Genomic DNA, 12,403 nt, shown 5'->3' with positions numbered 1-12,403 from the left:
TTTTAACTGTGAGCAGTCTTCAAAAAGTTTCCACACTTTTATATTTTATATATTTTTTGCTGATGGCATTAAGAAGTTGGTATGATGCTAGAAAAATGCATTGCAAAGGAAGGTGACTATGTAGAAAAGTGATGTAAATTGTCTTTGAAATTTTTAATAGAGTTTTAAAAAGTATGGAAACTTTTTGAAGACTCCTTGTAATAGCAAAGATAATGGACTATAATTAGAATGCCAGCTGTACTTCCTTTTTTAAAACCCTAATTATAGGTGGGATTTTAAGACCCTTATAGCTAAGGACCAAGGCCCTTTGTGGTATGCATAAGCAAGTTACCAGTATTCCCTTCCAGCTGCTGAGGCATCCCACCATCACCTTTAGGGCATGTGAGTATCAGCAAACATAAAGGAGCTGTGGTATGAAGGGGTCCACCTGAATTCATTATCAGTTTGGAAGCAAAACAGTCACATACCAAAAAAGGGAAAGGGAAAAAAGGCAGCAGTGTCCTTAAGAAGCCTTGCAAAATCTGAATATTCTAAAATCTCTATTAGGCAGCCAACTCCCCTAGCATTACAGCTACTCTCCCTCTTTTTTCCCTTCCTCTCCTGCTTCCTTTTGAGACACCTGAACAGGCTTCTGTTTCAACCTGGGAAACACTTCTAGAAAGTGAGGATTCACTGCAACACATGCTGTACATTAGAGTAAAAGTAAAGCTGAGGTTTTGTATTTATATCTTTGGTTAACATTGGCAAGAACTAAAGACAACATGAAGTGCTGGGTGTGTGCATTCATGTTAAATTCCTGGGCTGACATGTTTCTTTGGGGGGAAAAAAAAACCTCATGAAACTGAAGCAGTTGGATCCTCCTCAGCTATTGCAAATGATCTCCGGTGAGTTCTTGATTTATCTTCCAAAACAGTTTATTCTAAATACAGTACTGTCCTGTTTCTGAAAAGTTCTAAAAAAATACTGAAGTTTCTGAAGGAACAATTCTTTCTGTGTCCTCAAGCGAGGCGAAGTGTGGTGTTTCATGGGACAATTGCCTTCCCAGTGCAGGCACACTTGCCAAGCCTGAGACAGTGCAGAAGGAAGAGGCTCGTGTCCTTCAGTCCACCTTGTGGAGTTCTAAGGGTTTGCTTAGGGAAAAAGAAAAGGTGCATATGAAGCAAGACTGACCTGTACTAAGTAGTGGCCTGCACTTTGTCAATTGTGCACCAGGTGAGGCTTGTAAATATATCTATGATGCCCCAGTTAATAATGAAGCACAAGACATTCTACTTAATCACTATTACAATTATTACATTAAAGCACCATTTTATTTAATATACTATAATGCCTTCATGGCTTGCTGTAGCCTAGCCCTTCTCGTTTCTTTTTAACTATTAAGGCAACATCATTTTTCAGTTTACTTATATTTAACTCAAGTTGTTCTCCAAAATCCTTTAACATGTGCGATTGTCTCTCAGCAAAAAGTCGCAGTAGTTGAACATTATCTTCTTCCTGGAACCAAAATAAATAGGGTTTTTCGTGCAATGCAAACTGCATTATTAAGGAAAGAGTCATCTACCCTTCAACAGAAATATGAGAAATAGAGTAGCTGGCACTAACAGATGGGCAAGTTATTCAGCAAGAAGAATCATTTCTGACCAAAATCATAGCCTAACCTAACATGGTAAAAACCAATCTACAATTAGTGTACATCCTGAAACAACCTTTGGGAGTCAGAAAACAGTTTTTAAAGTCTTCATTTCTTGGCTCCCCAGTTTGAAGAATGCTTGGACATTATGAGAGTAGTAGCATTTAGTTATAAAATGAGTTGCAAGTCTAAGAAGGATTTCTCAGATTCATTGAAGATTGTTCACAATAAAATAGCACAACCTATTTCAAACAAGGTTAGAATCAACCCTTTTCATATTGATACAGAGGCATACGTGTGCACACACATACCGGAACTCTGCAGTGCTTTAGTTTCAAGAACTGTCCTCTAATCACATTCATATTTTGGTAGAAGGCTTTCAGTGCTTTAGCAAATTCAGCATCACAGCTTATGCGAGAATTGCGTACTGGGCGAGTGTCTTTTGCTGCCAATGGGGTTATTTTATTAGCTTGGTTTTTCATAGAAGATTTTAAGGTCTTGCCTAGAATTGTTTAAAAAAAGAATTATATCAACAGACACATCATTGGCATGTAGTTGAGTTTCTTCTATTAAAAGTACACAAGTAGGACTCAACACAAAATATTGCAACTGTTAAACCAGCTTGGCCTGCCAGTTTTGAGGATACTTTACCCCAGCCACCTGGCTTTCTGTTTCTTCCCGTTGACAGACACTCAGTATTGTATGGCCATTGAGCATGTTAAATCCTCTGCAGAAGTCAATTGTTATGGGGGGGGGGGGTGGATTCCTCTAATGTTTTTATACAAACTTTGGGGCTCTCTAGATGCCTGTGCTTCAACACATCAACTGGTGGTTCCCATACTTACCCTGCAGCTGTCAATCATTCAGTGGTTTCCCAGCTTTTGCACTTTCTTCCCATTCTAAAATCCCCATTCTCCTATGACTTAGTTACTGGCATCAAGAACGTCATTCTCAAATATATTAGCATTTTGTGTATGTTGAGGCCCACTCCTTTTGCCATGCTCACCATTGGAATGTGACCTCAAAGAGCTGCCCCAAAATTGAATTTGAACATCCAGCTGAAAGAGGTTCAACATGCTTGAGTTAGGGAGTGGGTGGAAGGAAGGCAATATATTAATACCTGGGTTACAGCATTCTTCCTGCCACTGATGACTCCCCCTTCGGAAATCTGCACTAAGTGTGTGAAAAGTGAGCTCTTCATATTCAGTACTGTTGAAATTCATAGCTGAGCCTAAAAGCAAGACTTTTATCTGGGGATTTGCAGACTTTATGTTCTCAGTTTCAATCAATAGGTGTAAAATAATACTTTCAGTCAGTTATCGTAATTAGGACAGCTTGACCAACCTGTGTAACATTGAACTATGGGTTGCAGATGTACCAAAATCTTAGCTGCAAAGCTGTGTTAAATCTCCCTATTCACACAACAAAATCAAACAGAACATCCCACCTTCTGAAACCAGTTAAACAGAACTCCAGCAGTATCCATTAAAGCATATCTTAGTGGTCATAAGAGGTTGAAAGTATACCATGATTAAAGAAGCAATAAGGCATAAGGTACTTACCTAGTTGAATTTCTTTCTCACATGCTTTCAATTTATCCTTCAGAAGTAAATTTTCTTCCCTTAGAGCTCTGTTAATATCTCTGAGTAGTTCGGTTTCTTGCTCTAGCTTTTGTAGCTTTTGGTAAAGTTCAGCAAATTCATTTTCTGTGTTCTTAAAAAGAAAGATACATTATATACATATACACATTTATTAGCTCGGTGGGCAGTATAGAAATAAAATGAATAAATATGTATATATCTTACATAAACACACAAGTTCATGTGGATAGGCCCCCCTCTATTGAAATAATTTTTCTGGAAAAACAGTTCCAAGCAGGTATCTTTAAATGAAGGAAGAGTGCCTTACTGCCCACAGCAAGAGGAGTTTCACCTCCTTACATACACCAGGATGAAAGGCAAGGGCCTAAGTCTTTCTCCCCAGTCTCCTCCCTCATTGCTTCTTCATAAGTAGAAATGACCTCTGCCCAGGACACTTCTCCTGTTCTGTTCAGAAAAATGCTGAGGGTCTTGCTAAGGATGGTTTTGCCTGCTAATTCCCACAAAAAGAAGACTGACAGATTGGGTAAACAGATTGTAAGTATGAAACAAGCAGAAATGAGGCTTGTTAGGGACAGCCTGAGGTTGGTGGGACAGAAGCAGATCAGAACTTTCAACATCCAATGATGTAGTTCAACAACCCTCATACCTGTTGTGAGAAGTGTTTGAAACTTGTTCATAGCCTGGTATTGTCCTTGATCTCATTTATGTGAGAATGCCAGTAATACACTCACCTGGGCAGCATGGCTCAGAACTTCAGCCTTAGGGTTATCAATGATGATGGAACCCTCACTTGTGACAGCCATGCCTTGCTGGGAGAAGTCAAGTTCAACACATCCTTCTGCAGTATTGGGAAGATGTTGCACAGTTAAAGGCCACGTTATCTCTTGCACATCCATGTTCTAGACCACAATATTTAGGACACAATGGCAATTCTATACCACTGCTATGATAAAGATACCATTAATTGTACTTTAATGATTGGTTATGATGAATATGGCATTGTGTTGGGCTGACATTTCCACATGCTTGAAAGGGTCATAAAAACATTTTCTTTAAAAAGTATGACATTTGATAGCCTGAGGTGCCCTTCTTCCACCAAAGCTGTAGAAAGTATGTCACCTTCCCCCTATGGCTTGCTCCTTTCATCTTATGCTTTTAATTTGTTGTTTCAGATGTCTGTCAGCCCTCCTGGCATGATGTGCCATTATGATATTGCACACACACAGTATCCAAGGGAAACAAGGAAGTTGGGTGCAGCCCTTGGGAGTAGCAGCTGCTCTGGGGTGGAGTTGGTGTGGATTGTTTAGCACTGTGACATTCTAAAAACCCTTTCAGTTATAAGGTGTGAAGATCCTCTTTCAGCCCAGGGACTGGATTCAATTTTGGAGAGGTTCTTGGAGCTGCATTCCCATGAACTGGTCACCAGCCATCTGGCAGGATGTATGGAGGAGGATGAGAGGGACCACAGGGCCATTCCACTAGACCTGCAGAAGACCTCCCTTCCGCAGGCTCCTCCACCCTCAACTGTCACTACTGCCACCCATTCCATCAGGATGAACCATGGGAGATGAAAGCAGGAAGCAGGATCATTCCACTAGCCCAGCTGAAAGATATTTTCCCCATTTTCTACCCCATTTTCTTTTCCCTTGTTAATAGTGTCTTTTAAGATTTTTTTTTAATTGTAGGACTGTCTTACATCTTCATGTAAGCTGCTGAGGAAGCCCCTTTTGTCTGAAGAATGCCATAAAAAGGCTTCCAATAAATAATAACAAATCCCAGTGGGTGGCCAGGCTGAAGACAAAAGGAGGGTGGCCAGAATGCCTGCATGTCGTATCTTAAAGCTCTTACTGCTGATAACTATCCTGCAAGAAAGGCTTGACCGTTCAGAGTGGGGTGGTGGGACTGCACAAAACCCAGGAAAACCTGTTGGAGGGCAGGATGTGTTCCAATGGGGCAAAGCTCAAGGAAGCAGGCTTGAGGTTGGATGTCAGGAAGTACTTCCTGAGGGTTAGGACCCCTAGGATATGGAATGGGCTTCCAAGGGAGGTGGTTGAGGACCCATCAGTGAGGGTGTTCAAGGAAAGAGTGGACAACCACATGTTGGGGGTTACATGAACGGAGCCAGCTGGAGCCAGGGGTCAGACTAGATGGCCCAGGAGACCACTTCTGACTCACTCCCCCCGACTCACTCCCCCCACGATGTTTCTGGTTCATACATAGCTTCATCAAAATAAAGTAAGCGGAATACCTTGAAGACCCCACAAGTCAATAATTAAGGCATTTTTCTGCAGATAGTTCAAAAAGTCATGGGATGTCTTCATGGCTGAAAATGTAACTAGTTCTTCTATCTTTGGATTCACATTTTTCCAAGCAGGCTTTGTGTATAATGTGTGTGGGAGATCATAAACTTTGTATCTATAAATGGAAAAAGAAACAACCAAATTATAAAACAAAATTCATTCTCCAAAGAGATCAACTGCTCAAAAGGACAGACTATGTTAATCATGGATACAGAACAACATTCCAAGGATAGCTATTGTTCCTTACTATATATATGATCATGTGTGCATATATTGCACCCTGATTTTCGAAAATTGTTTCATCTTTACTTTAGCACCATTGATTTCATTTTTTAAATGTTTTGATGCTCGTTTTTCTAGTAAAGATGTTGTAATTTCTAAAAATATTTACTTTTTTCAAACTTGCAACATAGTTTGAATCCTGTTTAAAAGTACCACACTTCATTGGCATTAATTTATAGGTTAGTATATTTAGAATTACAGCCTTTGGGCACAGTTCACTGGAAAATCCTATTAACTGAAATAAACAGAAGCTCCACATGAGTTTCTATTCACTTGCAATGTATTTCTGTAAGTTTCTTCTGTTTTTGTAAGATTTGGAAGTGGGATTTCTTGTGCAAAAGTGGAATTTCATGAAATGAGAAAATTAAATAGGTTAAAGATGAAGTTTGAAAAGCATGAGCTTTCTTTACAGCAGCCCTTGGAATCACAGTGGGGAAAACCCTATGCACCATTTATGAAGCAATTCATGTTCTAATTGGCAAGAAGAGACCAGTGTGGGTTCAAGTCAGAAACAAGAATTGATTCAAATGCGTATCTCCTGACTTATAAACTGCTATGTAGATGCTCCCTGTAAGACCACCATCTTCTATGGTTCATCAAGACATGTGTCTCCATTTGTTGAAGAAATACAAATACTCAATATTAGAGGCAGGCAGCCATCAGGCTAGTTGGGTCTACTGATTTTTTTTTTAAACTAGAACTTCTTGTGTGGTTCAAATGACACACATTTCAAATTAAAGAATTCTGATGATTTGTTTAGCGATCTAAAACGGAAATGAGTTCACAGTTCACAAACAAAAATGCAATCCTTGCTATGTGAAACTTCCCTCATTTTAGCAGTATATTTTAAGGTTGGAAATGAGGTGATATTGTTGCTGTTATTGTTAAATGATTGGATTCTGAATAATTTCTAATCTACTGTAAATCACCCAGATACAGATATCTGTTCAATGCTATCAGAAAAATATTACTATCTTGGGTGACACTTGCAAAAGAAACTGAAAATGATCTAACCGAAGTTCCATACCCAATCTGAATCCCCCTCTGGGGTACTTCTTTAATCCATTTGACTCCAAGGCATTGTACAATATTAATTTGGAAATCAGTTCTTTTGCCCAGCAATTCCAAAGGATCAATAACCATATCATCCTCTCCCAAGGCTCTATTGTGGAAAACAGGTTAAAAATACTGATTAATAAGCAAAATGGTATTGACACTGGCCTTTGGATGTAATATTGTTGAACTAAAATCAGAATCTGATGAGTGCTATGTCTGCACTGAGTACCCCGCCCCCAAACACACACCTCACTAGCTTAGATTCAATCAGCAAATATAGAAAAGGGGGGGGGGGGGGTTGCCTCAACATGCATTTCTTTACATTTGCTTACATTAAATTTAATTTGTCATATTGATGTCTATTATCCCAGCTTAGGGAAGTCCTTCTGAAGTTCTTTGCAGCCTTTTTTCATTTTAATCATCATGCATAATTTGATGTTATCAACAAATTTGGCAACCTTACTGTTCACTCCTAAGTCCAGATCATTCTTGTTAGTCTAACTAACAAGATTAGTCCGAAGACGAAGCCCTGTGGGACCTACTGCTTACACCCCGCCCTCAAAGTATTTAACATTGATTCCTACTCTCTGCTTTCTGCTCTTTAACCAGTCGCTGAAGCACCTACATTTGTTCGGGAATCTTTGCTGAGGTACTTTGTCAAAAGACCTTTGGAAGTCCAAATAAACAATGTCTACTGTATCATCCCTGTCCACACCTTTATTAGCATACTCAAAGGACACTAAAATGTTAGTGATACAGGATTTACTCTTGTGGAAGTCATGCTGATCCTTTTTCAGCCGAGCTTGACCTTCTACATGCTTACTCTTGCTATCTCAGAGTTCATTGGCCCGTGTTTTCAATTTGTCTTCAGCGCAGGAACTTTATCTTTTGTCACCACTTCTTGCCTCTGTTCCTCAGACTCGCATCCTGGAAACGTGTGTTCAGGCACAGGTATCTCCCCTACTTTCCTAAATCAATGAAGGCTGATTTTTAAAAATCAGCTTCTTTAGAGTCTCATTCTCCTTTAGTATCCCTTGAACCTCACTGTCATCCAACAGTCCAACTGCCTCCCTAGCTGGTTTCCTGCTCTTGAAATAGTTTTAGAATGCTTTAATATTGGCACTGGCATTGTTGGCAATATGCTACTCAAAATGGTTTTTGTCTCTTTTATTTTCTCCTTGTACTTTTTTGATTCAAGTTTGTGTTTCCTTTTGTGCTCTGTCCTTCTCCTTTTGTATGGCTGCAAGGAAGGGAGCAGAAAGTATTGCTTCCATTACATTTAACTATAGTGTGTCATTTTGTCTGAACCAGGGACTGCAGTTGTTTGAAGTATCCAAACAAGCCAGGAAGACAAACCATTATTTGAAGTTGATTTGTTCAAACAATGCACAGTTAAAGCTCACAACAGTTCCTGACATAATGACAACCTGTGGTTAGTTGAAAATACAAGCAAATGCTTCTGCTCTTTAGCTGTAGATACACTGGAGAAGGAACACCACATGCCTGAGACTTGTTCACAGAATTCAGAGAACATTCCAAGGCTAGGCACAGGTGGACACAAGCCTCGCTCTCTGGACCTGCTCCACCACTGTTCGGCTGTCCCTCACTCTGACACAGCCAACAAGGATGGTGAGAGGGGAGTGGGAGATGCCATTGCCAGCTTCATTCATTCCTTTTCTGCCTGTCAAGGAAGTGGCTGGAATGAAAGAGAATGAGGAACAGCTGTAATTGGTTACAATAGCAGGCAGTGAGAAAGTAGGCTCCTTGAGGAAGGCCCATTGAAGGTGTCTTGACTGAGCATTCTCAAGATTCTGGAGCTGGCACTGAACATGCCTATATTTTTAGCAAATTCCAGGTATTGAGGGAGATGTGGCCACCATGCCTCTTGCTGCTATAATATCTTAATGTCCTGCCTACTACAAAGCAATTGAGAATGGAAAGTGAGCAGTGAGGAGAAGCACAGCAGCAGCATCTTTCTCTTATTGCCTTTTAGAGGTACAGACATAAATCTCTGAGTCAAGCCCTTGTAATTTTTGTTCTACAGAAAGAACAACAGAGATGCTCACCTTCCATTTGGAAAACATGGGATTATATTAATTAGTATGATGGCTTCTTCCATTCCTTCGGAATTCAGGAGTTCAGTTTGTTCTTCAAGTTTCATGCAATAAGCAAGAGACTGGAGCCAGATGTGAGCAGAGCCTAAATGAATTATTTCCACAGGATCCCAGAATGGATCATTCTCTTTGTCAACGTGCACATCTTCTCCATCTAAAAACCGCTGATATAGCTCTTCCATTAAAAATTTTCTGTTGATGAACTTAGGTTTTGACCAAATCCATACCTAGAGGAATGCTGCAGTTTCAATCACTTTCATCTTAAGCTTTAATATGTTTAAACTAAATGCAATTTCCAAGTCATTTTGTTAGATGTTGCATATACTTTGAACAAAGAATTAGTGGGGTGGGAAAGATATACACTCGGTAGCCCAGTATGGGGCTTTGGCATTAGAAGTGACCTGGCACACTGGGACCACTCAACAGGGAAGACTTTGGATGGCCAGGGAAAACCCAGTGGGTGCAAAAATGGAGTACCCATAATGTGTGTCAACGCAACCTTCTGCTAATAGAGCCCAGCAAAACTAGTGGCTGGGACTATTTACCTGGTTAGTAACTTTGTGCACCACTTTAACTATGATCTCTTTCTGTAGGTCATACCCTCTGGAGTCAGAACATGCCAGATTTTTCACCTTCAGTTCCAGGTTTAGGTCCTGTTAAAGAAAAGTTCTCAAGATGGTTCATTATAGTTATTAAATTTATTAGACACCTTTCTCTAAAAAAAGACTCAAGCCATCTTACAGAAAAGGTTAAAACATACAAAGATTAAAAAATAAAAACAACTGAAAACAGTTGCAGAAAACCAAGATTGTGTGAAATCACTCGATCAAGAAACCCTGTCATATGCCATCAAATGCCCACAAGCAGAGCAGGGGTGAACATTTTGGCCTACAAATCCCATCAACTTTAGCCAGTATGGCCAATGATGGGAGTTGTATGCCAAAACATCTAGAGGACTACAAGTTGCTTGCCCATAGAGTACAGGAAACTCAACCTCACACAAAAAGGATGAAAATATTGGTTCTGCTTGTTTCTCAGTGGCAATCTAATTTAGAAAGTTATCCTAAGTGTCTCAAAAATAGAATGGGAATATATGCACAATGCCACAGGGTAAACTGGTTTTTCCTAGTATAAGAGGTAGATGAAATAAGCAATAGAATTTTACTCACTGCCAACAACAGGAAACAGTTAATCTCTTTTGTTTGGAAATATCCATTTAAGTACTGTATTTTTCTGTGTATAAGATGCTACTTTTTCTTAAAAACATTTACTTAAAAATGGACGTGTGTCTTATACACAGGGGGGCCAAGAGGAGAACTGCAGTCGCGCTGGGGTGCGGAGGAGACTGGCACGATTGCATGCATGCGTGGGGGGGCAGTGAGGCGGCTCACGGGGGGTGGGGGGGCGGTGTGCGTGGGTGGCAGCAGCTTGCTCACTGGAAATGGGTAGGAAAAGTGGGGGGCATCCTATACATGGGGGCGTCTTACAGATGGAAAAATACTGTAATTGTTTGTATGAATTCATAGTATATAAACAGAAATCTGAGTGGTAGACTGAGATTTACAAAGTAGTTCTTACAGCCGCCTTTCTCCTGTCTGATAATTCAGTTTCCCATTCTGAGAGGCACAAAATCTGAAGTCCTGATGTCTCAGGCATTTAGGATGTTTTGTTTGGAAATATTTTGTTTAGGATGTTTTCTTTCTCAGATTTCCAGTCTCACCCATTCAAAAAGAAAAGATATGAACCTGTAACTCAGGACAACCCAGCAACCTTATTATGCCTTGAACTACAGAGATATAGCCACCCTGGGCATCTGGTAAATCCATTCCCTGGAATATACATATGTTCTTAAATGCAGCCTCTTTCTATTGCAAGGGCCACCCACATCAGGTTCTCTTATGTCCCCAGGCAGCAAAGATCACTTGACATTTTTATTGCTAGAATTGCAGGAAGCTCTCATTCCCCATGAAGGAAATAAACATGTTTCTCATAGATTCAAGAGCTGGACTCTGATTTTGATTCATAGGATTAACCACTTTACTAATCTGTCAGCCACCATCTTACGTGGATTGTCCAGCCCACTCAATGTACTAACAGACTCTAATCCTGCAGTAAAAAAACAGGAAATACACATATTCAAACATACCTTCCTCAGCTCCACGCTCATCTGATTTGCCTCAGCCACCAATGGCATTAATTTAATATAATCATGAAACACGGCAAGGACACTGGGATCTGGTTTGCCATCCTTCCTCTTTGTGGCACCTTTAAGAAAAGTGCCTCATCATCAACTATAAAGAAGCAGAATTCGCACATGTATCTTTGGGTGGCAGGGTGGCTGGGGAGCAGAGGAACCTATTGCTCCTATCTTTGCCTTTCTGTATATTTATTTTGGAACAATCTGAAAAACCTCTAAAGTATTGGAATTATCAGACATCTGGCATCAGGGCCACCATGTATTTTGATAACACAGGCATGCAACTGCTTGTGGATGAAAAATGGCATGGCGAGCTTCATTTAAAAAGAACAAAGCCTCTGCAGTGTGATTAGGGGCAGCCCTTTAAGGAAGGGCAGTGCTTTTTTTGTCATAGAATGCACCGGAACGGAGTTCCGGCACCTTTTTTCAATGAATTATCCGAGTTTTAAAAGTAACTTTTGAAAATTTGATGTTTGGTCCACATGGATTTGAATCGCCCTGTTGAGCATAGCAGGTTGACGGCAAAATCATTAAAAGGGTGCATGTGGGCTGCTTGTGTGTCGAGTCTGATGCATACATACTTCGTCTGCGCTGGTTGTGATGGTGCTGCTCGGCTTGTGGTGCTGCTCAGCTTGTGCCTGGTTGTGTGGTTGTGCGCTGAGTGCTTACTTTGGGCGGCGACCATTATGTTTCATTACACAACTGACGTGTGTGGGTGTGTGTACAGTGATTGACTATGTACAAAAGGTAAATAATTTATTTAAAAAAATGTTGGTGAATTGAAAATCTTTAATTTTTAGTGTAAAAGTGTGACCCCAAATTTAAAAGTGAAAAAAATTACTAATTACTTCTCAACCACTGGTCCTGCTAATAAAAAGGCCAGAATATTAACAGACACAACGACAGAACACATAGATACTAACAGCAGGGAAAGGAGTCGAGAAGATTTGTTGGACGAGAATTGGACAAAACTATGGAATTTACTATGAACATTTGCCTTAAATACAACAAATTAAATTTATGTTAAGAACTGAATATATAATTTTTTAAATAAAAGATTAACAAGATGGGCACAGAAAGCTGGGCAGTTATGGAGGGACAAACAAGCAGCTTCCATCAGGGATTCATCACGCCCTGATTGGCATAATCTGTTTTTATAATACTTTATAGTGTGTGTGTGTGTGTGTGTGTGTGTGTGTGTGTGTGTGTGTGAGAGAGAGAGA

General features: G+C 40.1%; 1 protein-coding gene across 1 annotated transcript in view; it reads right to left on the bottom strand.

The window, feature by feature from the left end:
• Positions 1-64: 64 nt before the first annotated feature.
• LOC123033993 (kinesin-like protein KIF28P) overlaps positions 65-12,403 on the bottom strand; it is a 35,360-nt gene continuing 23,021 nt past the window's right edge. Inside the window, exons 16-24 of the mRNA XM_044450991.1 lie at positions 11,130-11,248; positions 9,529-9,636; positions 8,936-9,210; positions 6,841-6,975; positions 5,480-5,646; positions 3,963-4,069; positions 3,193-3,343; positions 1,942-2,132; positions 65-1,494 (exon numbers count right to left, since the gene is read on the bottom strand). Coding sequence (XP_044306926.1) covers positions 1,333-1,494; positions 1,942-2,132; positions 3,193-3,343; positions 3,963-4,069; positions 5,480-5,646; positions 6,841-6,975; positions 8,936-9,210; positions 9,529-9,636; positions 11,130-11,248 — 1,415 coding nt within the window. The 3' untranslated portion in view covers positions 65-1,332. The remainder of the gene's footprint in view (positions 1,495-1,941; positions 2,133-3,192; positions 3,344-3,962; positions 4,070-5,479; positions 5,647-6,840; positions 6,976-8,935; positions 9,211-9,528; positions 9,637-11,129; positions 11,249-12,403) is intronic.

The sequence above is a fragment of the Varanus komodoensis genome, unplaced genomic scaffold, assembly GCF_004798865.1.
Source record: "Varanus komodoensis strain SLA01 unplaced genomic scaffold, ASM479886v1 scaffold1, whole genome shotgun sequence".
NCBI classification, from domain to species: Eukaryota; Metazoa; Chordata; class Lepidosauria; order Squamata; family Varanidae; genus Varanus; species Varanus komodoensis.
The sequence above is the reverse complement of the archived record's forward strand: the minus strand, read 5'-3'. Positions and strand labels throughout refer to the sequence as shown.